The 21504-nt window shown below is 47.9% G+C and overlaps 1 protein-coding gene across 1 annotated transcript in view; it reads right to left on the bottom strand.

The window, feature by feature from the left end:
* Positions 1–21504, bottom strand: part of RCL1 (RNA terminal phosphate cyclase like 1) — a 59852-nt gene that overhangs the window by 6708 nt on the left and 31640 nt on the right. Inside the window, 3 exon segments of the mRNA XM_032307693.1 lie at positions 4180–4283; positions 8804–8960; positions 12934–13059. Of these exon segments, the coding sequence (XP_032163584.1) occupies positions 4180–4283; positions 8804–8960; positions 12934–13059 (387 nt within the window).

Here is a 21504-nt window from a genome sequence, read left to right as displayed (position 1 = left end):
CTCTGCTTCCTGCCATCTTTACAACTGAATTTAACTACTTCACTCTTTTCATCTGAAAAGTAAGGATATCCCTGGTTTTCCCCCATGCCAAACACATTCTGGGGTACAAAGAGCATAAGAGAAGGGACAGGGCTTTGCAGGACTTCCTGCACTCCCCAGAGGTAAGGTGGAGCAGGCCGCACTAGCCGCAGAGAGCAGCTAAGCAAACGAGCCCAGACCACCGGGGGCTCCCTCATCTGGTCTCCCGCAGCTCTGGGGCAGACTGGGGGAGCCGACGGCCCCAGTCAGCCGGTGTGAACAAGGACAGGACACTGGGCTCTCTCTCCCCAGCATTTCACAAGCAGAGGAAAGAGGTCATTTATTAAAGTGAGGGGGGAAAAAACAAAGTGGCCTGGTTTATTTTAGACTTCTAACTGAAGATACAAGGAGATCGTTTTACAGCAGAATTGGAAGCGAGATCTCCGACGAGATCCAGCAGGGAGGTGCCTGGGCCCAGCGACGTGGACGGAATCCCACTCTTCCACCAGAGCAGTGCGTCAGGGAAGCAGGGACTCTGGACAAAGCCTGTCTGGGTCAGAACCCCACTGGCTGATCCGTGTGTCCCCAGGGCACAGGACTTGACCTCTCCAGCCTCAACCCCCTCACCTGGAAAATGGAAGCATGAGTTCCTTCCTGCCTTTATCACCCCCACAGGGTCGATATGGGTCATGAAAACTGCATGAGTTCGTATTTTTAAAGCACCTTAACATCTGGACAACAGTACACACTATAAGTGTTCATTAAATAAACCAAGCCTGCAGAATTCTTGGGAATCACACACACACAAAAAATGTGCAGTGTGTTCAGTAACATAACTGCAGGAGGCCTGTCACAATGAATACAGATTTAGAGAGAGCTGAGCAGACAATTTACAGTGACTTCAGGTCCGAAAACACCCGAAACAAGTTTCCTAGGCCTTCTGGTGTCCACAGTGACCTTACCAGGAGGCTGGACTTCCCAGGCCGAGGGGACACCCAGGAACAAACCTCGGCTCCTGGCATCGACTGAGCTCCGTGAGGTCCACTGCACGGCTGGGAGGGCTGAGTGCTCGACCTCTTTCAAGCCTCCCTGTATCTCCACAAACCCATGACTTCAGGACCATCACCGTCTCTACTGAAGACACAGAAGCTCAGGGTGCCCAGTGCCTGGTCCACACTGTGTCCTGAGCTCTGGGGCAGAGCCGCACCTGAAATCCAGAGGACTCAATGCCTACACACAAGCAGAACGCAGCATGCTCTGGGACCGCAGCCTCTAGCCATGAATAATTTCCCCAAGTGCTAATTAAGATGCTGATTAATATTTATTCTTCTTGTATACCCTGCCTTTAAATAAAGTGTAAATCCTTCCCTGAACTCTGAAGTTAAGCTTTTTGAGGGGAAGGCAGAGCCACTTTCACAACTATAACAATCTGAAACTCAATAAATTCAACAAAAATAGATTATACACATACTAGCATGCCATTTAATACTATTTTATTCTACTGAAAAAAAAATCTCTCTGACCTTCCTGAAGAACTTCACACAGGCAGACTTACTTTCTCAAGCAACACAGAAAACCACCAAGAGCAATCTCCTGAAATAAAACAGAGAGAGGAGGAAAAGAAGGGAAGAACACAGAGACCCTTATTTTCCGGAGGGATTTGAAAGCAACACTGCACGGGGGCGGGGCGGGGGGGGGGATCCTTAATCCCAGTGCTCTGTAAACAGATATTGGAAAAGCTATTTATAAAACTCAAAATGTGCCAAGTGCCAGAATACACTTCTTTAAACCAAGGTTCTGGTTTTTGTCAGAAATCAGGTTTCAGAAACAAATTTTTATGACTTTAACGGCTCATTAAAGTAAGCATGACAGTTTGATCTCAAAAGCTTCTGAATGAATCTGATTACAATCAACTGCTCCCCCCAAGTATGATCGTCCTGATTATGGATTCTGTCCCTTTTCACCCTTAACTGTTCACAAATCCTATGTCAACTTCGCTTACCAGGTCCCTCAATGACATACACTTCTTCACGCCTTTGCCTCTTCATCACTTTGGGCCACTGGAGCCTTCCATGATGACAAAGCAAAGAGGGTCTCAATCAGATCCAGCTTCAAACATAAACTCCCTGGCCCCCACCCTTGTGCTAGTTTAACCAAAAAGAAGGTAGGCTGCCCCCTCTCTTACACGAAGCCTGGGAGGCAGGTAATCCAGAGAATAAATGTCCTATAAAGCCCAGCCCCAAGCCTCAAAACACATAATTTTGCAATGTGTCCTACTCTTCTAAAGCTCCAGTCAGAGCAGACCACTTTGTTTTCCCAAGAGATGTTGTAATTTAGGCAAGGTCTCTGGAAGACAGGACACTGTGATGAATGTTTGGTGCGGAGGGAGTCAAGGACACAGAAACTTTTTAAAATGTTCAGTTACATCTTGACCACAGGGGCGGCTGACTTGAAAAGGTTATAAAGGCCTTGGAGCCAAACTGGGGGAAAAAAAAATATCTCCAAAAGCAAAAAAGAAAAAAAACTGTCAAGGAAAAATAAAAATATACATTCCATTTTTCACATAATGTTCTGCCAAACCCCATGCCCCACGACCACACATGTTTCTAGACACAACCTCATGCTGTGCGAGCAATCAGGCCCTCGGAGGCCCCAGAGCAGAGGCTGGGAAGCCACCGCCACGAGAGCCCCACCAGCTAAAGGGGCCGCGGCGGGCCCAGACTATCGGCCACAGCCCGCAAACTCTCCACAGGAAGCCAGTCTCTGCACTCAGGGGCTGTGCTCCCAGCCTTGACCTCCCTCTCTAACTGCCCGAGTTACAAAGTCTATCTTAGCAGTGTTGACTCCTGGTGCCAGAGTGCCATTTACTCAATTTCCCGTCTCCCACGCTGTGAAATACTTTACACGAGCTATCAGGAGACAGTGTGGTCCTCACCACTCTCCTGCTTATCAGCCCTCCCCCTCTATTAGCAGAATATTAACTCTTCCAGTTCCTTGTTCCAAAACAACCTCCCACCACCAATCCAAAAAAAAAAAAAAAGCCTCCATTAGATTCTCCCCCAGTCCCCTGGTCTCCCCAGCCGTGGCGGGGCACACCCCTCTCCCAAGGTGATGGCACCACCATTCTTCAGTTATCACAGTACTGTACCTTTCAGATAGACAGCATCGGTACCATGATAACCGAAAAAGGACAGTTCAGTCTCAGATCTACCTGAAGATCTCCGCCCACACAGGCCGACCCAGCCCACTCCCACCCACAGATGACCACGTAAGGGTGTCAGGTAGATAGATACACACGCACACACACGCAGAAGTCAGTGCTCAGAGGCTGCTGCTATCATTGGGAAATGCTGCTTCTACTCGGCCGTGTATCATTTAATTCTTATTTATCACTAGGTCTGAGCTGCTCTTTTCAGAGAATGCTTGCTCTCATGCCTCAGCGGTCAACTTCGGACAACACCCTGACCTCAAAGTCACCTCTCTAGTTTCCCCGCTAGTCCCGCAGCAGGACTATGAACTTTGCCTCCTCCTTCATCTTTCCAGCCAGCTCACACCCTATCATGTCGGACAAAAAGACAGTCCTCTTTGTCACAGTGAAGGAAAAGGGGGATTTTTTTTTTTTAAAGAATTTATTTATTTATCTGACAGACAGAGATCACAAGTAGGCAGAGAGGCAGGCAGGGAGAGAGAGGAAGAAGCAGGCTCCCCGCTAAGCAGAGAGCTGGATGCGGGACTCGATCCCAGGACCCTGGGATCACGACCTGAGCCGAAGGCAGTGGCTTAACCCACTGAGCCACCCAGGCGCCCCAGAAAAGGGGGATTTAAAAAACTAACAACAAAATCCAACCTATAACAGAACCAGGAGTTTACCTCCAAAATGGAAACAAAACCTAAAGCACACACAGGAGAACTGCCCAGTATTTGTCACGTAACAGATGACATGAGAATGACAATGACAGACGGGAATGGTGAAGCTACAAGAAAGAATGGAAGCAAAATCCTTGCTAAACACCAGGTTTGGGGTGACAGCCTCCGGCTCTCTAACCATCAGTACAAGCAGGTGTTCACGGAGACGAGCTGCGTGAGGCCCAGCACCTGGGTTGTTGTGAGCACCTGGAAGTTTAAACCGGACAGCGCGGTGAGGCTGGGGGAACCACTCACGTGTAGGGAGACAGCGGTCCGAGGAGGACTTTGGAGACATCCTGCTGTCCAAGGGTCATAAGCAACAGAGCTAGGCTCTGATTGGTCGAGTCCACACATCCACCCTGTAAACACAAACACTTTAAAGATTAATTGTTGTACCAACCAGAAAATGGAAAAGCCAACAAAACAGAGGGAAGGAACTAACCGCAGAGCCCAGAGCATCAGAACCACAGAAACGCAGACTACAAAGTTCAAGCGGAAATAAAACAGAGGGCCGGTCCTTTAGCAGTAACCTTTATACCAACTAGCGTTAGGGCATGAAAGGAACAGCTTAATAAAAGCACCGGTAATCACGGAGCCCATGCGTTCATTGAGCTGTAACCAGTGAAAAATGAGACGCTGTCTTTGTAAGGAAAGCAGTGGCAGGACATATAAGCAGAACCATGTAATCGGCTCTAGGCAATGTACAGTTCGCTACCCAGGGCTACGTGAATGCTGCCTCTCTTTATGTGACCGGTCCTGGAGCTGATTTGGCGTGAACGGACCATCACCTTCCAGGGGTCTCACCAACGCACACATTCTGTTACACTCAGAAACTGCGGGCCCGTTCCAGGAGCTGCTCATCTCTCTCCCCGTGTGCTTTAGCACTGGAGAACTGCCACGATCAGCCCCTCCATGCGTACTGTTTGCTTGTGCATTACTGGCCCCCAACTTCCCTTCCTTTTCCTTCATATCAGAACACGACTGCTTTGATTGCCTTTCTTCTTTCGTTCCTGAATTTCTCCACCGTTTCTGCCATTTTAATTCCGCCGACGCATGCGTTACGGCTGTTGGCATTTGTGCCCTTCAAAGTGTCTTTATTTCTCATCACCCTTCCAGGGAGAACTTGACGGAAAACAATTCAAACGTCGTGCACAGCGAAAGCAGGATGACCCCGGGTCTCCATGTATTTTGGAAGCATCACGGTGAGACACCCTGTTTCCGGACTGTGAACGAACAGGTAGCCCCCCACTGCTGCTTCTGTGGCCATGCCTCGGTCCTTTGGGGTGCGTGCGAGGTGGAGAATAAGTCAGTGCTCAGGCGCAGACACCCCTTCTCTGCTGTTGGACTTCATTTGTGACAATGGAGTCAGAAAATGAGGGGGTTTATGCTACTGCCAGCCTTTATGAAAACCCACTGCTCCTCCCAAACTCCCGGAGATACTGCAGGACAATATTTATCTCATTCAGCAAATCTTAAGAAGAGTTACAGCTCATATATTTCCATCTAAAAAGGACACCCTGACCCATGGAGAAGAGGAGGCCCCACAACACTAAGCCTGCCTTACACAACGTGCTTCCTTCCTCTCCTAACCGCCTAAAATGAAACTGTTCTCCATCTCTCCTTCTCATCACTGGGGGCTTTTCTAGCATCCTCACTGCTTTCTCGTTTGTGCTGGGCCAGTATTTTAGTGCCATCGATTTGTTGGGGTCCGTGTATGGCTGCCACAGAGGGAGCAGTGGAGGCACCGCCAAGGCACTGGCTGCAGTCCCTGTTCTAAGTGGCTTGGCTCTTACTGTGAAGATGAGACACAGAGACAATTCGGGAAGAACCAGCACTCCACAGTTGTTGGGGGACATGGGCCCTGGGCTGCCAAGGCAGCAGGAGCAGGAGGTCATTCCGCTGGCACCAGAGGGAGACTCTGGGGATGGTGGCTTGAGGGGACCCCAGAGGGAAGGGCAGGAGGACGGGGGACACAGGACCCAGGGCCAGCAAGGAGCAGCCAGGGCTCGTCGAAAACTGGCCGCATGCTGTGTGTGGAGAAGACGGATGAGAAACTGTGGGGAGAAGGAAGGACAGACTGAGGCAGGCATTTTCTAACCGGGCCACGGGTTTTGCCTTTATCTTGGGGAAGTGAGAAGCCGGAGGTCTCTGAGCAGAGGGGATCAGTGTCTCGGGGAGATCGGAACGGAAGAGATGTCCGAGAGGAGGGTGGGGGGGAGGAGCAGCGGACGGGGCGGCAGCGGACGGGGCGGCAGCAGACGGGTCAGAAAGGCAGCTCGAGAGAAGCTGCCGCAGAATCCAGGGGGCTCGGTAACCGGGGAGACGCCGATGGAACGAGGGGTCAGAGAAGACGATGAACGCTTTGATAAAAAATAAGCTGTACCCTCAGAGGGACGGATCTTTATTACTCATTTAAACCGTGTCACATCGCACACCTAGGAAAAACGATTCACAGGGTCGCCTGGGGGGCTCAGTAGGTTGAGCGTCTGACTCCTGATTGCAGCTTAGGTCGTGATCTCAGGGTCGTGAGATCCAGCCCCACATGTGGGCTCTGTGCCCAGCAGGGGTCTGCTTGTCCCTCCCCTCCCTCTCCCACCCCTGCCTGCACATGCACTCACTCTCTAATAAATAAAATCTTAAAAATAATTACTCATAGAAGCATAAAGCATTTTCATCCTTTTAAAACTTAAAGATCAAAGACATACAAAGGATGTTTTCTTAGTGATTAAAAACAAAGGCAGAAAAGCTGGTCCAGGCACGAGAAAATGGTATAAAACAGAACTTAACTGGAGTGTAAACAAAAATAAAATAACCTAATCCAGACTGCATGTTTTCTCTCTTGGGGATTGATGGGCTGTGGCTGCACTTTCACGCCAAGGCTTTTCATCCCCTCTTTATGGGGAGACAAAACTTGCACACTCCAGCTGTGCCTGTGGGCTTCCATGGGGCTGTTCTGTGACGCAACGCTCCCAATGCCCCCAGGGCCGCTGGAAAGAGACAGAAGCACCCCCTAGTCAGGGAGAGGGCCTGCCAGCCACCACAGGACCTAGGAAGGGACACCTGCACACGTCCACAGGGACTGCGCGTAAAACACGCAATCTTTCCTCATACAAACCTAGATGACTAACTTCCTGAACTGAGCAATGGGCAGCACGAGCTCTTGATCATTTACTCCCAGCTTCCGGTTACTGCCTGTCTTTCAAAAATCACCGAGTTTAGCACCGTTGGGCTGACTGAGCACCCAAAGAGCTGAGGCCAGACCTGAGTGCACGCCTCTGACACGGTGTTTCCTTCCTCGCTAGTTCCCAGTTGCACGGGGAGTACAGCGGCTGAGGCACTCCGAGGAAGACACCCCTACAGGTTCTCTGTCTTCATCTTAATGAGAGGGACGTGAAATAAGCCACTTAGGACCGGCAAATCCTCAGTAACTTGAAAACAGTTCATTCTTACTTGTTCCACCTTGTGACCAATCACATATTTTCAAGAATGCTGACTTGGACCAGGCGAGTAGACTGTTTACAAGCTGTCTACCCCAGTACGGCCCGTCCAGGGATCCCATGACCCAGCCACCACCCTGCCACAGTGATCAATGACTGTGGCAAAAGGAAATGAATGAAAAAAAAAAAAAATCACCACTGTACCCACCTTATTGGTTTATTTCACTGGGCTCCCATGTGATTTTTGTTGCTTTTACCAGGGTAAAGCTTCCCTGGGGGACTCCAGGAAGGACCCACAGAACGGTCTAGTAACCCAGAATACACACAGAGACAAATGCGGAGGTGAAAGGCTCTTGAGCTAGACAGAAAAGACAAACACCGCACACCACCCAGTAGCAAACCACCCAGAGGACAGCTCTCACCGGTACTCAGTTGGAGAACATGGGGCCGCATCTACACGGCAGAGAAGTGAACATCCCACAAAGCCTAAACTGGATTCTGCATGCCAAGGGCAAAGTTTCAGCTTCCAGATGTGGAACCAAAGCAAAAGGCAGTGCAGAATAACAGAAACCTTGGAGCTGCATCCGTGACGCTCATCTCCCCAAGCTTATGGACCTTAAAGAGTATTTTCAGGAAGCTTCCTCTTATTTTCTCCAGCCATCATTCCTACTTCTCTTCCAATTTCTTCCTTGCTTCTTTTAGGCCAGCTCAACTGCCTTTAGGACACAGTAAGTGTGTGTGTGGGCACACACATGCTGCTTGCACGGACCAACAGAGAGAAGACCCTGGCAACTGGAAGATCAGGCTGATCTAGGCAGGTCTGAGCCGTTTCCCACAGCAGAGCTGCAGAAGCAAAATGGCAAGCGGTGAAGTCCCATCTCTTGCTGCTTTCGGATCTTTCCAAACCTCTACCGTGTGCCAATGCAGGACTGCCTTCCCCAGATGTTGTTCGCCGCTCCAGAGCACACTGCAAAACCTAGCCTAGCGATATGCTTTTCTACCTGAACTGCCACAGACAAATCCAGATTTCTGGCTTCTCTTGAAAAATCTGGAAACAGTAAGACTCCACTCCCCCACGGTTGAGCTGAGAGATGGTGCCTCTGCTGGTCAGGGCAGTGTGTGCTCTTCAACAGGCCAATCACCACCAAACTGGCTTCATTTTTTTACCCTCTCTCTCTTGGATGACTGTCTAGTTCCTTCCTCTCCCCATTAAACTTACCTGCCCTGTTTCCCAAACCAGTGTGGCTGGATCTCTCTGCTCCCGGACTAGCTTACCTAATCCACTCAAGTAGTTAATGCTAAACCGCCAAATGGGAAGGAACAAATTAACTCCTTGGCTTAAGCCCTTGGAAGGGAAGAAAGTTGCTAAGGAATAAAGGTGAGAGACAATGAACCACTTCCTGATGGCTTCGCTCCCAGACCTGCAGAGGCTGAGGACATACCCTATAGATCTCCTCGAGCAGCAGCTTGGCACAGTTCCTGCCGAGGTCCTCCGGAAGCACTGTTGCGCCCTGGCCCTGGGGGTTGGAGGCCAATTCAGCACTGAGGAAGGTGCCATTGGTGGTCTCAGCAACCAGTGACAACCCAAAACCTGGAGACCTGGGGATTCAAAGGCACACACATGAGCAGGGTTCATAAAGCAGGGTCGGTGGGGGGGGGGGGGTTCACATTCACCAGCAAAAGGAAGAGAGGACAAGTATCTTTTTGATGGCATTCTGTTTGGCCACACCAAGCCTTCCTAGAGTTCCTACTAGCTTATACTAGAAAAGAGAAATGACTTTGTGAGAGCATACAGGGCAGAACCAAAGACTGAGCAAGTCTGCACGGCTCTTCCCCTCGGCCCTGCCTTCCTTCCCCCAACTCCTACACTGTGAAAGGTCCTACTGTGCGAGTTTGGTGATCAACATATAAGGTAACATTAACAAGGGTTACCAGATACTGAGCACCTACTTATCACCAGTTTCTGAGCTAGGGGCTTTGACACCACAACTCTGCAGAGTAAATATTACCACCCTCATTTTACAAATGAGAAATTAAGCAACCAGCACAAAGCCCACAGAGCTAGAAAGTGATTAGGATGCATTTCAAACACACGTCTTCCAGAGTTTCCAGTGAGACTCCACCACAGTAGCCAGCCATCAACCAGTCCAGAAGGCATGAGTGGCTGGAGGCCACCAATGACAGCTCTTCTTCCGAAATACCAGGCTGTTCCCCCTGGCATGAAAGGTACCACACAAGCCAGAAAGAGCCTATAGACTTTTGTCTGAAGAATGTCCTTCATTCAGAATTCATTCCTCTAACCAGTGAGCTGGTTCTCTCCTGCCGTGTTCCTACCACCAACCAGCCAGAAGCTAACAGCCTCTTGTCCACGATCACAGCTGACTCATTCACTCATGCATCCAACAAACATTCGAGGGAAAAAGTTTCCATGGCCAGGACCAGGACCACCACGGTTAACATGGGAGTTCCTGCTCTCACAGAACTGAGTGACAACCTGACTGGCACAAAACAAAATCAGTTCACGATAATAAAAATCTCCTCTCCATGACATTTCCAAGTTTGACATCTCAGACATCTACTTTGCCCAGTGCCTTTTAAAAAAATATGTACTTCCCAGCAGTAAACTCCATATGTGATCACTACACACACATGCCCCCTTTAACACAATTCAACACCCATGTTCCTAAAGCACTATGTGCGCAGGACAAAACTAGCCAAAACACCAGTTTCAGAAAAACTATGTACAAAATCCATAATGTTTCAAAATGTACTGTATGAGCTACATTAGTCAGTCCTTAATTTCTCTAAAAAAAGTTGTTTATGCAAGCGAGGGTTAAAGACACTGCCAAGAGAAGGGAGTGAGTGAGAACAAAGGTTCTGGGGCGCTCCGAGCTTTCCCACCTTACACCCTGCCGCCCGGCCACCACACCAGGGGACAATCTCCAGTTGCCTTCGAGTCAGGTGACCACGGGGAAGGAGGGCCTCCAGCTCCGCGGTCCAGGTGGTGCCACGCAAACACGGAGAATGGAAAGCAAAGGGAGGCCGGACCAGGTGACAGGCTGCCATCACTGCTTTCACCCGCTCACTTACAGCTCCCAAGAACTTCTGAATTTTTTCATCCATGTGAAATTTTTGAGGTGTGTGTAGTTGTTCTTATAATAAATTTTGTATTTAATCAAGACTCTTCCATTTAACATTGTATTTGTTTTAGGAAAAAAAACAAAGAATACGAGAACACACAGTGCAAGAACACACAAAGCCCTATGTGTGTCACGCCAATTTTCTCCCTCCAGCCTGGGGTATGTGTGTTATCCGGCCTGTTTCAAGTTAGGATGACAAAGCAGCTGGTCACCAGGTGACCTCACTGAAGATCTGCCTTAGCAATTTGCAAGTGACAGCCCCTAAAACTTCCCAATTGGTGGGCACCTGGGTTGCTTAGTCATTAAGCATCTGCCTTTGGCTCAGGTCATGATCCCAGGGTCCTGGGATCGAGGCCCTCGTCGGGCTCCCTGTTCAGCAGGGAGCCTACTTCTTCCTCTCCCTCTGTCCCTCCCCCTGCTTATGTTCCCTCTCTCACTATCTTTGTCAAATATATAAAGATTTTACTTAAATCTTTAAAAACAAAAACAAAAACTTCCCAATTGATAAAGGACTAAATTTTTTTGGAAGTCTTGACTGTGAGAATCAAAGTGGGACAACAGGCAGCTGTGCGTATGGGTCAACGTGGACACAGACCACCCAGAACTGCTGCTCCCAGACGTTCTAGGCTGTGGCCACAACACACACTCTCAGTCTAAGAGTTCACGACACCTCATGACATGGATCCCCCACTGAGTGAGACGAGGAAAATGCCCACGTGACTTCATCATTTCCGAACAGAGAAGAGCGAGCACCGTTTGTCCCTGTAACTTGCAGTTGAGAAAACACAAGCCTTTGATCACAAATTGCCTTCACGTGCCATTTTTTTTAAGTGGGGCTTAGAGCTGATGACCCACAACTCTCCATCACGCCCATGTCCTGATCCACATATGAGCTTGCTACTCACCCCAGCAAGGACGGGGGCGGACTATACACCGGAGTCACCGGACTCGATGGCCTTGTGAAAAGCTGCACCACAGAGGGGGCTGCATGGCCTTCAGGCCAGCTCTGCTTCATACCTGGACACCCCCACAGAGCCAGAGGAGAGACAGAGAAGGCCTGATGGAGACCAGGCCACTCAGTTGCCGCTGAGACTGCCTACACCCACCATAGCTCTGTAATCGCCTGTCCCCAGAGGAGAGGGGAGAGAAAGGGAAGCGTGAGGAGCAGCATTAGCATCTCGGTGGTACCTACTGTGTGCCAGCCGCTGCGTGAGAGCGGTCACCTAACAACGCCAGCATTACGGCTCCCACCACATGAGCAAGGAAAACGCTGGCGAGATCTGAGCAGTGCACCAAAGGTTTGGGACCATCACTGACCTTTCCAAACCCACAGGGAGGGCCAGCTCAGCACACACGTCATTTCCCAACTGTGCCCTCTGACACACCTACTGCTCTGAACTACGAGCCACCACCAGGCTGCTGAAATCACCTTCATGTGTCCCCATGGACCTCGTCAAGGTCAGAAATGCTTTAACACGCTCAGCCCTCCTGTGCCTCTCTCCTTCTTTGGCTGAAGTCGAAGGAAAGCACAGACAGAAGGACTATGAGAAAGGATGGGCTGTGCTATTACCTAGCAAAAAACTGATTTCTGAGCCCACACCAGTCAATCTCTGATGTTCTCATTTTTAGAAGACAAGATCTGCAAGCTTCAGACTGTAAGTGCAATGATACTGTCATTCGCACCGAAATGATTCAGCAAAAACAAAAACAAACACAGAAAATCCACACACAAGTAAATTTGGCAAAACAGTCACTGTTGACTATAAGTAGTAGGAACACACAGGTGTTCTCTGTGCTAGCCTTTCAACTTTCTATATATTTAACATCTTCGTAATAAAAAAATTAGTTTTTAATTGCTTCCCCAACTTACTGGTTGCTAAATATATAAGCGAAGCCTAAAACAAGTATTTTCATTACACAGATCATCATTAACTTTTTATTTTCTAAAGTGAGGTTTTCCACAAAGGCTTTAACTAATCCCAAGTCAAATGTGCAATAACAACTTTCTTTGGCTCTAGGGGTGTTGTTCCCATGATGGAGAGGGAAGCCAGATGGCACAGACCAGCAAAGGATATTTTCCCCTAAACTGTTATTTACTCAGGATGGAAGAACTTGTTTGCTTTAATTTTTTGTGGAAACAGATGGAATTTAAAGCTGGAAGCACCGTTTATTAATAGCTGGGTTTAACGTCCCCAGGCCAGGGTCTGGACCCCTTATCTCCAGCACCGGGCACTGGGATGCTTTCCACGTGAGAGGTGCTCAAGAGACGCCCACTGGTGACTACGGTAGTAAATCGGGAGGAAATTAACTCTGAAATCACTCTTCCTCCGGCTGCCGACAAAGAGCTGGCGGCTTTCACTGCAGTCAGGACAGGAGTGTGAAAAGGCTTGGTCAGCTGCAGAAATAAGCTCTAGAAACGCACACACACTTACTTCCCAGAGTTGACTCCTTTCATGTGGTCTGTGTAAATATAGATATCGGGGATAAACTTGTTGAGGATGCTCCTTGCGGAATCCACGACCCGGTTGGCCATCTGCGGTGACACGCGCACGGAGTACCTGTAGTCCGCAGTTAAGGGGGCTGTTCTGCGCAGATGCCAGAGAAAGGTCCATTCTGGTGCTAGCGGCTATTTGTGGAACTGTAATAAAATGCCATTCTAATGCCATTCTAATTTCCAACTGTGTTTAACTGTTTAACTTTGTAATAACCTTAACTCGATTTTCAGGTCATTATTTTTATTATCGTATTACGATACAGTTTTTTTATATTATTGTTATAAACAATCACAACAGAAAACACACAGATGTAGAGAGTCGTAAAGTATAAAATAAGAGTTCTAAACCCTGCTCTAGAGTTCCTACCCAATCAAGGCCCCTCCCCTCTCCTAGAAATGCTTCCACTCATTTTCGGAACAAGAGGAGACATGGGCCTGCCTGTCTGGCATGAGCCAGGCTCCCTTTGAAGTTCTCCAACCCTCCTCACTGCTGGAAACAATGGGTCTTTCCCTGGCAGACCTAAGGCCGGAACAGACATCACACTGGGGCTCACCTGGGCCAATCCCAATTCACCCCTAGTCTGTTGAAGGGAAAAGCAGAAAGATCAGTGGAAGAGAGTACAGTAGCTGATTTATAAAGATCTAAATAGGTTTGTTGCAACTCACAGAGCTTATTTTCAATTATTTAAGTGTCTATTACTGCGTCTGTGGATAGTACAGGCTCCTGACAACTGCTCCCTTATAATCAAAATCTTGATGATCAGCACTTTTACACCGGGCGGCACCCCCAGAAAGAAAAGGAGGATGACATGAACGACTCCCATGAAACGGCTGCTGGGTTTCTTTCCTCACACCCATGAGAATCTGCAGTTCCGTTAGTCCAGAACCCCCCAGACCCCCATGGTCAGTCTGGTCAGCGTTCACCCCCGCCCGGGGCACCATCACCCCCTCCACTCACCCAGACTGTCCAAATTCTTCAACCTGACCTGCCTTCCTTCATCCTTCCTTCCTTCTCCCCGACACCCTCCAGCCCGCACCAGACCGTGGTCTCCACCCGACCTTACCATACGTCTCCCTTCATGTACACACGCTGTCCTTGCCCACCAACAAGACCACGCATTCCGTAAGAAGAGGGGCTCTGCTTCCATATGGAGCAGAACTCTCTGATGACTCTCATACCCTATCTTTATTCTCAGCAATACTCAATAAATATTTGACTTGACTCAAAGGACAAACCTGAAATGAGGAAAGAGCAAAGAGGCATTTTCAATACACACACAAGGCCCTGTTACATCACCGCCTCTCTGTCCAGAATGTACTTCTGACCCCACAGCTTAGACAAACAGTCCTGGGTCTCGTACCCTTTGGACCGGGTGGGTGCTGTCCTTCTGAGCCTGACGCTGCCCACTGTCCTGAGGAGAGCACAGAGGTCACTAATCCGACATACAATCCCACAGCAACCACGGCTCCGAAAATTCTTTCAGGTACATTAGCAACTGATTTTATGCTCAGAGCGACCCTGTGGGCCAGGGCCATGGATTCCTACTTCCAGGGCTTACACTGAGGACAACCAGGTCACCGAAGTGAGGTACAAAATTAAACAGACCTGACTTCACCTCCTCCCTCCAACGCCCACAGACATGTGGGAACCAGGTGGGTAACTGTACCAACTCAGGGCCAGCGGAGCCCTACACCAGCATGCTGGCACTGGAGACAGACAGTGGCTACATGCCAGAGTCACTGTGGAACCGCCTGGCTCGGTGTGGAGGCCCTCCTGAGGAACGGCTAAAACTTCTACAATCAGACCATCAGTGCTCAAGGGCCAGCTCCAACAAACTGCATCCTTCTGGGTCTGGTGTGTGTCCACCTCATCAGTAAGAGGACTGTCATAACATTCTCCTCCCGAGGTTTGGAGGATCCAATGAAATAATGCATGTAAAGGGCTTAGTGGTGGCTGCTGTGGGGTAGGAGCCCAATGAACGCCCCCTACTGCTTTTCTTGCGGTTAGTCCAAGATTCAAGTTCCAAAGCAGAGGTTCCTATTCCTTCGGAAATCAGAGATCCCTCGGGGAATCTGATGAAAGCTATGGACACTCCCTCAAGAAACACACACACACGTCATTTTGCAGACCATTTCAGGGGACTGTGAATCTCCCGAAGCCCTTATACGAATACCATATTGAGAACTCATATCCAAGAGAGACAATTTCACAGCTACAGACCATATAGAACTCCTACTCTCATCCCTCCCTGGTGGTCCAGGTCAGAGAAAGCACACGCAAGTGAGCAAAAGAGTGTGTAGTGTGTGTGTGTGTGTGTGTGTAAAGAGACAAAGAGGCTGACTGCCTAAGAACCTGCCCTATAGTCAGAGAAAGGAAACCAGTTTGTCCTACAAATTCCAACTCACTCCTATCTTCTGCCTCTACCCCAGCTTCTTCAATTGACACTTGTGTCCTAGATCACGAGCTTCGGGGATAGTGACACAAAGTGAAGAGCGCATGCTCCCTTCTCCCCACCACCCCTCCTCAGGCAGGGGAGAATGAGAGTGGGTGGCATTAAATAAAAGGTAACCACACTGTCCAGTCACTGCCGCTGGCAGGAGCCAACACTGGCTCCCTCCCAGGCCCTGGTCAGCCGGTCCAAGAGAAAAAAGATGCGCTCTGGGGATTACTCAGTTAAAGCCACAACCATCCACGAGAACAGGGCCAGTTCTCCCCACCCAAGCCCTCCTATGGGGGATGCAACCTCCAAGCTCAGACCAACAGTCAACCAGACTTGCAAGTAAAAAAAAAAACCCACAAAACCAACAAAAGCTTTTTTTTCCCAAAGGTGGCTCTTTTTTTTCCCAGGCTCCAAAACTGGCCAAGAAGGTGATCTCAATTCCAACCAGCATTCCACTGAGGTGTTTGTGAAGGGGCAGCTCTGGAGACCAGTGGCTGGAATGTCTCGTTTGCAGACGAGAAGCTGAGCATGGCCACCTGCGTCTCCTTTCCTGGGGAGCCGGGAGGAAGACTCCACAGGTCTGATGTGTTCGGAAGACTCCGGTGTCCGAGCCCTAGTCCCAAGCAAGGGGCTCTCCAGTGTCTTCCCGGCACCCAGTCTCTAGAGAGAAGGCTGGAAGAGCACCAGAGGGAGAAGCCAGGGAGGAAGAAAGCTACACCCCAGGGCTCAGGGCTCTTCCGGTTTTCATGTTCTCCCCCGTGCTACTCTCAAGGCTTCCCGGTTTCTCGGAGTCCTCATCAAAGGCTGACCCATGAGCCGTTTGCACACCCAGTACTACGTGTACCGTGGGACCCCAGCGGGACAATCTCTGTGGAACCCACGTAGTTACCACAAGACTGTGTCAAAACAAAAGCACACTCTGGAAATCACATTTGCAGACTACAGAGAATGGAATCCAAGCAGAGTTCGCCGTCAAGATAGAGCATTTAAGGAAACAAATCTCAAATGAGTAAAAACAAACTGGAACTGTCCAGAGCGTGCGTAGGATTTCATGTGCAAAGCCGTCAACTACAGCATTCTCAGCAACAGAGGAAAACGAAAAGCAACTCAACGGCCACCAGCAGGTTTCATTCTGGCCTCTTGATATGATAAAATACAGTGCACCTGTTAGTCGGAAGGAGGCTGAGTCCGCAAGTGCCGGGGGTCAAGCAGAAAAGGCATATTTGGTTAAAAAGAAAAAAAAAACAAAACAAACCTACCTACTTGCATTTCCATTTCTCTATGGAGAACGTCACTTTAACCCACTGAGCCAACCAGGCGCCCCGTGGACAACATCACTTGAGAAAGTCAGTTTAACTACATACATCAATCTCGGGGCTCCCAGCCGCCCACTCTCTCCTCATTTTTACTGGGCATGGCCCTGAGATATGCCCCTGGACAGCCAGGTCATGGTCCCAGAGTCCTGGGATCAAGTCCCACAATAAGGCTCCCAGCTCCATTGGGAAGTCTGCTTCTCCCTCTGACCTCCCTTCTCATGTTCTCTCTCTCTCAAAAATAAATAAATAAAAATATTTTAAAAAGAAAAAAACCGTAAAATAAAAAAGAAGGAAGAGGATCTTCTCAACTCTCTCCCTGTGGCAAGTTCCCACCTCATCCTTCCTTCTGCTTCTCTTTCCTGTCAAGATTCTTGACAGAGGGCGCCTGGGTGGCTCAGTGGGTTAAAGCCTCTGCTTTCGGCTCAGGTCATGATCCCAGGGTCCTGGGATCAAGCCCAGCATCCGGCTCTCTGCTCAGTGGGGAGCCTGCTTTCCTTCCTCTCTCTCTGCTTCTCTGCCTACTTGTGATCTCTGTCTGTCAAATAAATTAAGAAAAAAAAAAAAAAAAGATTCTAGACAGAGCAGTCCCCACGGTGCCCCATTTCCCTAGAAATGGGTGTCGGGACTCATTCCTTCTCTCTGAAAGGAGCTCCTACCAGGCGCGTGCTGTCCAGAGCGCCCTCCATCGTGACTGAGCCCTCGGGCCCCTCTGGCTACTGACCGGGGCTGCCAGGGCTTCCCAGTAGCCGAATTCTCTTCACTCTCTTCTCAGCGACCGGACTCTCCCTGGTCCCACTTCCTGGGACCACTTCGCTTTTGCTTTCAAGTCTTAGCGGTGTCGCAGGGATCCACCTGCCTCTCTCCGCATTCTGTTCGGTCACCAACTTGAAATCACCCACTTCTGGCTCTCACCTCGCCCCCAAATTACAGATGTGCATCTCTAATTTCCTTTCTAAACCCATTTCCCTACAACCCTTGTGAAGGGCCCTCAAACCCAGCAGGAATAAAACGGAACTTATCACCAGTGTCCCCACCCCGCCTTGCACCGCCCCAAACATGCAGCTACTATCAGAACCTACATCTCTATCCAGGTGCCAGGGGACACCTCATCCTCAGGGACTCCCTATCCCTCTGTCACAGAGCCAGGTGGGGACGGCTTTGCACGCACGCTGCCCCTAGGACCTCTGTAAACCAGCAGCCCTCACCTGTGCTCCAGCCACGACCCTCGCCATCCTCTTCAAGGCAAAACGACTCCCTGATATCTTTGACTCTAAGTGATCACCGTTAGGTGGTAATTTTTTTTTTTTTTTTTTATTTGTGCCTTCCAGAGTTTCTACAATGAGTCAAAAGGAGCCAAAAGTTCTTTCAGCTCCTCTGAAGTTATCCTCTTAACATGGAAATTCTCTCTCTAGAAAATTACAGACTTAGGAATGAAAGCCAACTGGTCAGCATGGCCTTCAGTCGTCACTGGCTCCAGCCGTATGTCACACCCGTCTTCCACGCCGAACACACTGACAGACCTGCACTCAAGCCACACCCAAGGCCTGCCCCTCCCAGCACCAGTGTGCACCCCTGCGTCTGCGCAGGCCGACACTCCTGCCTGAAGTGCCCTTCCATGCTCCACTTCACAGGCCTCTACTCCTCCAGGTTCAATCCTAACGCCCTCCCCTCCTCTGAGAAAAAGCAGAGGTTCAAAAACTGGGATCAAAAACTCAAATCCCAGTCCTGCCATTATGAACACTGTGATGTGGATGCAAATTCCTTCAGCCTGTGAAGCCTCGGTTTTTCCCAACTGCAAAACGGAATGCAGGTAAACTCAGAGTCACCTGAAGGCTTAAAAATAAAGTATATAAAATGTAAACGGATAAACTCCACAATCAAAAGAAAGTAAAGTGGCTAAGTGGGTAAAACAAGATCCAACTATATGCTGTCTATAAAAGACTCACTTTAGATATAAGGACATATATAACCTGAAAGTGAGTATGTTCCATGCAAATGGGAACTAAAAGAGAGTAGGACTGCCTATAATTCCATCACACAAAACGGACAAAGTCCAAAAGGTCTTCAGAGTCACAGGAGATAAAGAAGTTAATTACAATGATAAAAGGGTCAATTCAACAGAAAGATACAACAACTATAAACATATATGCACTCAACATCAGATCACCTCAATATATAAAGCAAACAACAGCAGATCTAAATAGAGAGATAGCAATACAACAGTAATAGGAGGGTTCCTGACCCACTGTTTTTTGTTTTTTGTTTTAATTTGACACAGAAAGAGAGATCACAAGTAGGCAGAGAGGCAGGCAGAGGTGGAGGAGGAAGCAGGCTCCCCGCAGAGCCAAGAGCCTGATGCGGGGCTTGATCCCAGGACCCTGAGATCATGACCTGAGCTGAAGGCAGAGGCTTAACCCACTGAGCCATCCAAGCGCCCTTCTTTCTTTCTTTCTTTTTTTTTTTTTTTTAAGATTTTATTTATTTATTTGAGAGAGAGAGAATGAGAGGGAGAGGGCATGACAGGGGGGAAGGTCAGAGAAAGAAGCAGAGTCCCTGCTGAATAGAGGCCCCCAAGTAGGACTCAATCCTGGGACTCCAGGATCATGACCTGAGCCAAAGGCAGTCACTTAACCAACTGAGCCACCCAGGACCCCCTTGCCCCACTTTCAATAATGGATAGAACACCCAGGAAGAAAATCAGTAAGGCAACAGGTGACTTGAACAACATCATAAACCCGGAGGAACTAACAGACTTTCACAGGACACTCCACCTAACAGTAGCAGGGTACACATTCTTCTCATGTGCACAAAAACATTCTTTGGGATCACACAGTAGGTCACAAAACAGGTCGTAACAAGTTTAAGAAGGCTGAAATCACCTCAGGTACCCTTTGAAACTAAGTATCAATAACAGCAAGAAAATGGGAAAATTCATAATCAGATGAAAATGAATGTATTCTTAAAAAAACATGGGGCCAAAGAAGAAATCAAAAGGGAAAGGAAAATACCTAGAGACAACAAAAATGAAAACACAACACACCAAAACTTATGGGACAAAGAAAAGAAGTACTAAGAAGGAATTTTATAGTAAAAAGCACCTACATTCTTTCTATGGAAGAAGAAAAGATCTCAAATAAACAGCCTAACTTTACACTTCAAGGAACCAGAAAAAGAATAACCTAAAATTCAAAGTTAGCAGAAGGAAAGAAATAATAGAGAAAATATAAATGAAACAGCAAAGTGAAAACCAAGAGGGAAAAAAAAAATCAAAAAAACTATGAGTCAGTTTTTTGAAAAGATAAAAAAAAATGTACAAACCTTTACCTAGACAAAGAAAAAAGAGAAAAGACTCAAAAAAAATCAGAAATGAAAGACGAGACTTTACAACTAAAGCCACAGAAGTTTTAAAAAAAATTATGAACAATTACATGCCAAAAAGTGGATAACCTAGAAGAAATGGATGCATTCTACCAAGTCTGTATCAGGACTAGAGCTTGAACAGAACAGTAACAAGTAAGGAAACTGAATCAGTAATCAAAAAACCTCACCAAAAAAAAAAAAAAAGCCCAAGACCAGATGACTTCACCAGATTAATCAATTCACTGACGAATTCTACCAAACATGTCAAGAATGATTACTACCAATCCTCAAACTTCCAAAAACACTGAAGAGGGAACACTTCCAAATTCATTTTATGAAGCCAACATCACCCTGGTAGACACTACAAGACACTAAAAGAAAAGAAAGACCTGAAAGATACTACAAGAAAAGAAAACTGTAGGCCAATATCCCTGACGAACACGGATGCAAAAATTATCAACAAATTTTAGCAAACTAAATTCAATGATACATTAAAAGGATCATATGACATAACCAAGTGGCATTTATCCCTGGGATGCAAGAATGGTTATATGCAAATCAATTAATGTGATAGATGATATTAACATATTAATGAAGGCCATAAGTCAAATGATTGTCTCAAGAGATGCAGAAAGAGCATCTGACAAAATTCAACACTCTCACAATTAAAGATTCTCAACAAATTAATTATAGAAGAAACTTACCTCAACACAATAAGGACCATACATGAAAGCCCACAGCTAACACCTTCAATGGTGGAAAACTCAAAGCTTTTCCTCCACAATTTGGAACAAAGCACAGATGACCACTCTTGCCACTGCTAGTCATGGTACTTTATATACATGTACAGTACTATTACCTGGTACTGTAAATCCTAGCCAGAGCAATGAACCAAGAAAAAGAAATGAAAGGAATCCAAACTGGAAAGGAAGAAGTAAAATCATCTATCTGCAGATGACATGATCTTATATGTAGAAACCCCAAAGATAACCCCCCCCAAAAAAACCTACTGGAATAAATGAATTTTTAAAAGTTACAGACTACAAAATCAACTTGCACTTCTGTACACTAACAATAAACTATCTGAATAAGAATCAAGGAAATAATCCTATTTACAAGAGCATCCCCCAAAATTTAAATATTAAGGAATAAACTTAACCAAGAAGGTGAAAGACTTATATACTAAAAAGTATAAAACACTTGGGGCGACTGAGTGGCTCACTGGGTTGGGGCCTCTGCCTTTGGCTTGGGTCATGGTCCCGGGGTCCTGGGATCGAGCCCCACGTCAGGCTCTCTGCTCGGTGGGGAGCCTGCTTCCCCCTCTCTCTCTGCCTGCTTTTCTGCCTACTTGTGGTCTCTCTCTGTCAAATGAATAGGTAAGGTCTTAAAAAG

This window comes from Mustela erminea, chromosome 12 (genome assembly GCF_009829155.1).
Source record: "Mustela erminea isolate mMusErm1 chromosome 12, mMusErm1.Pri, whole genome shotgun sequence".
NCBI classification, from domain to species: Eukaryota; Metazoa; Chordata; class Mammalia; order Carnivora; family Mustelidae; genus Mustela; species Mustela erminea.
This window is presented reverse-complemented; position numbering and strand designations above follow the sequence as displayed.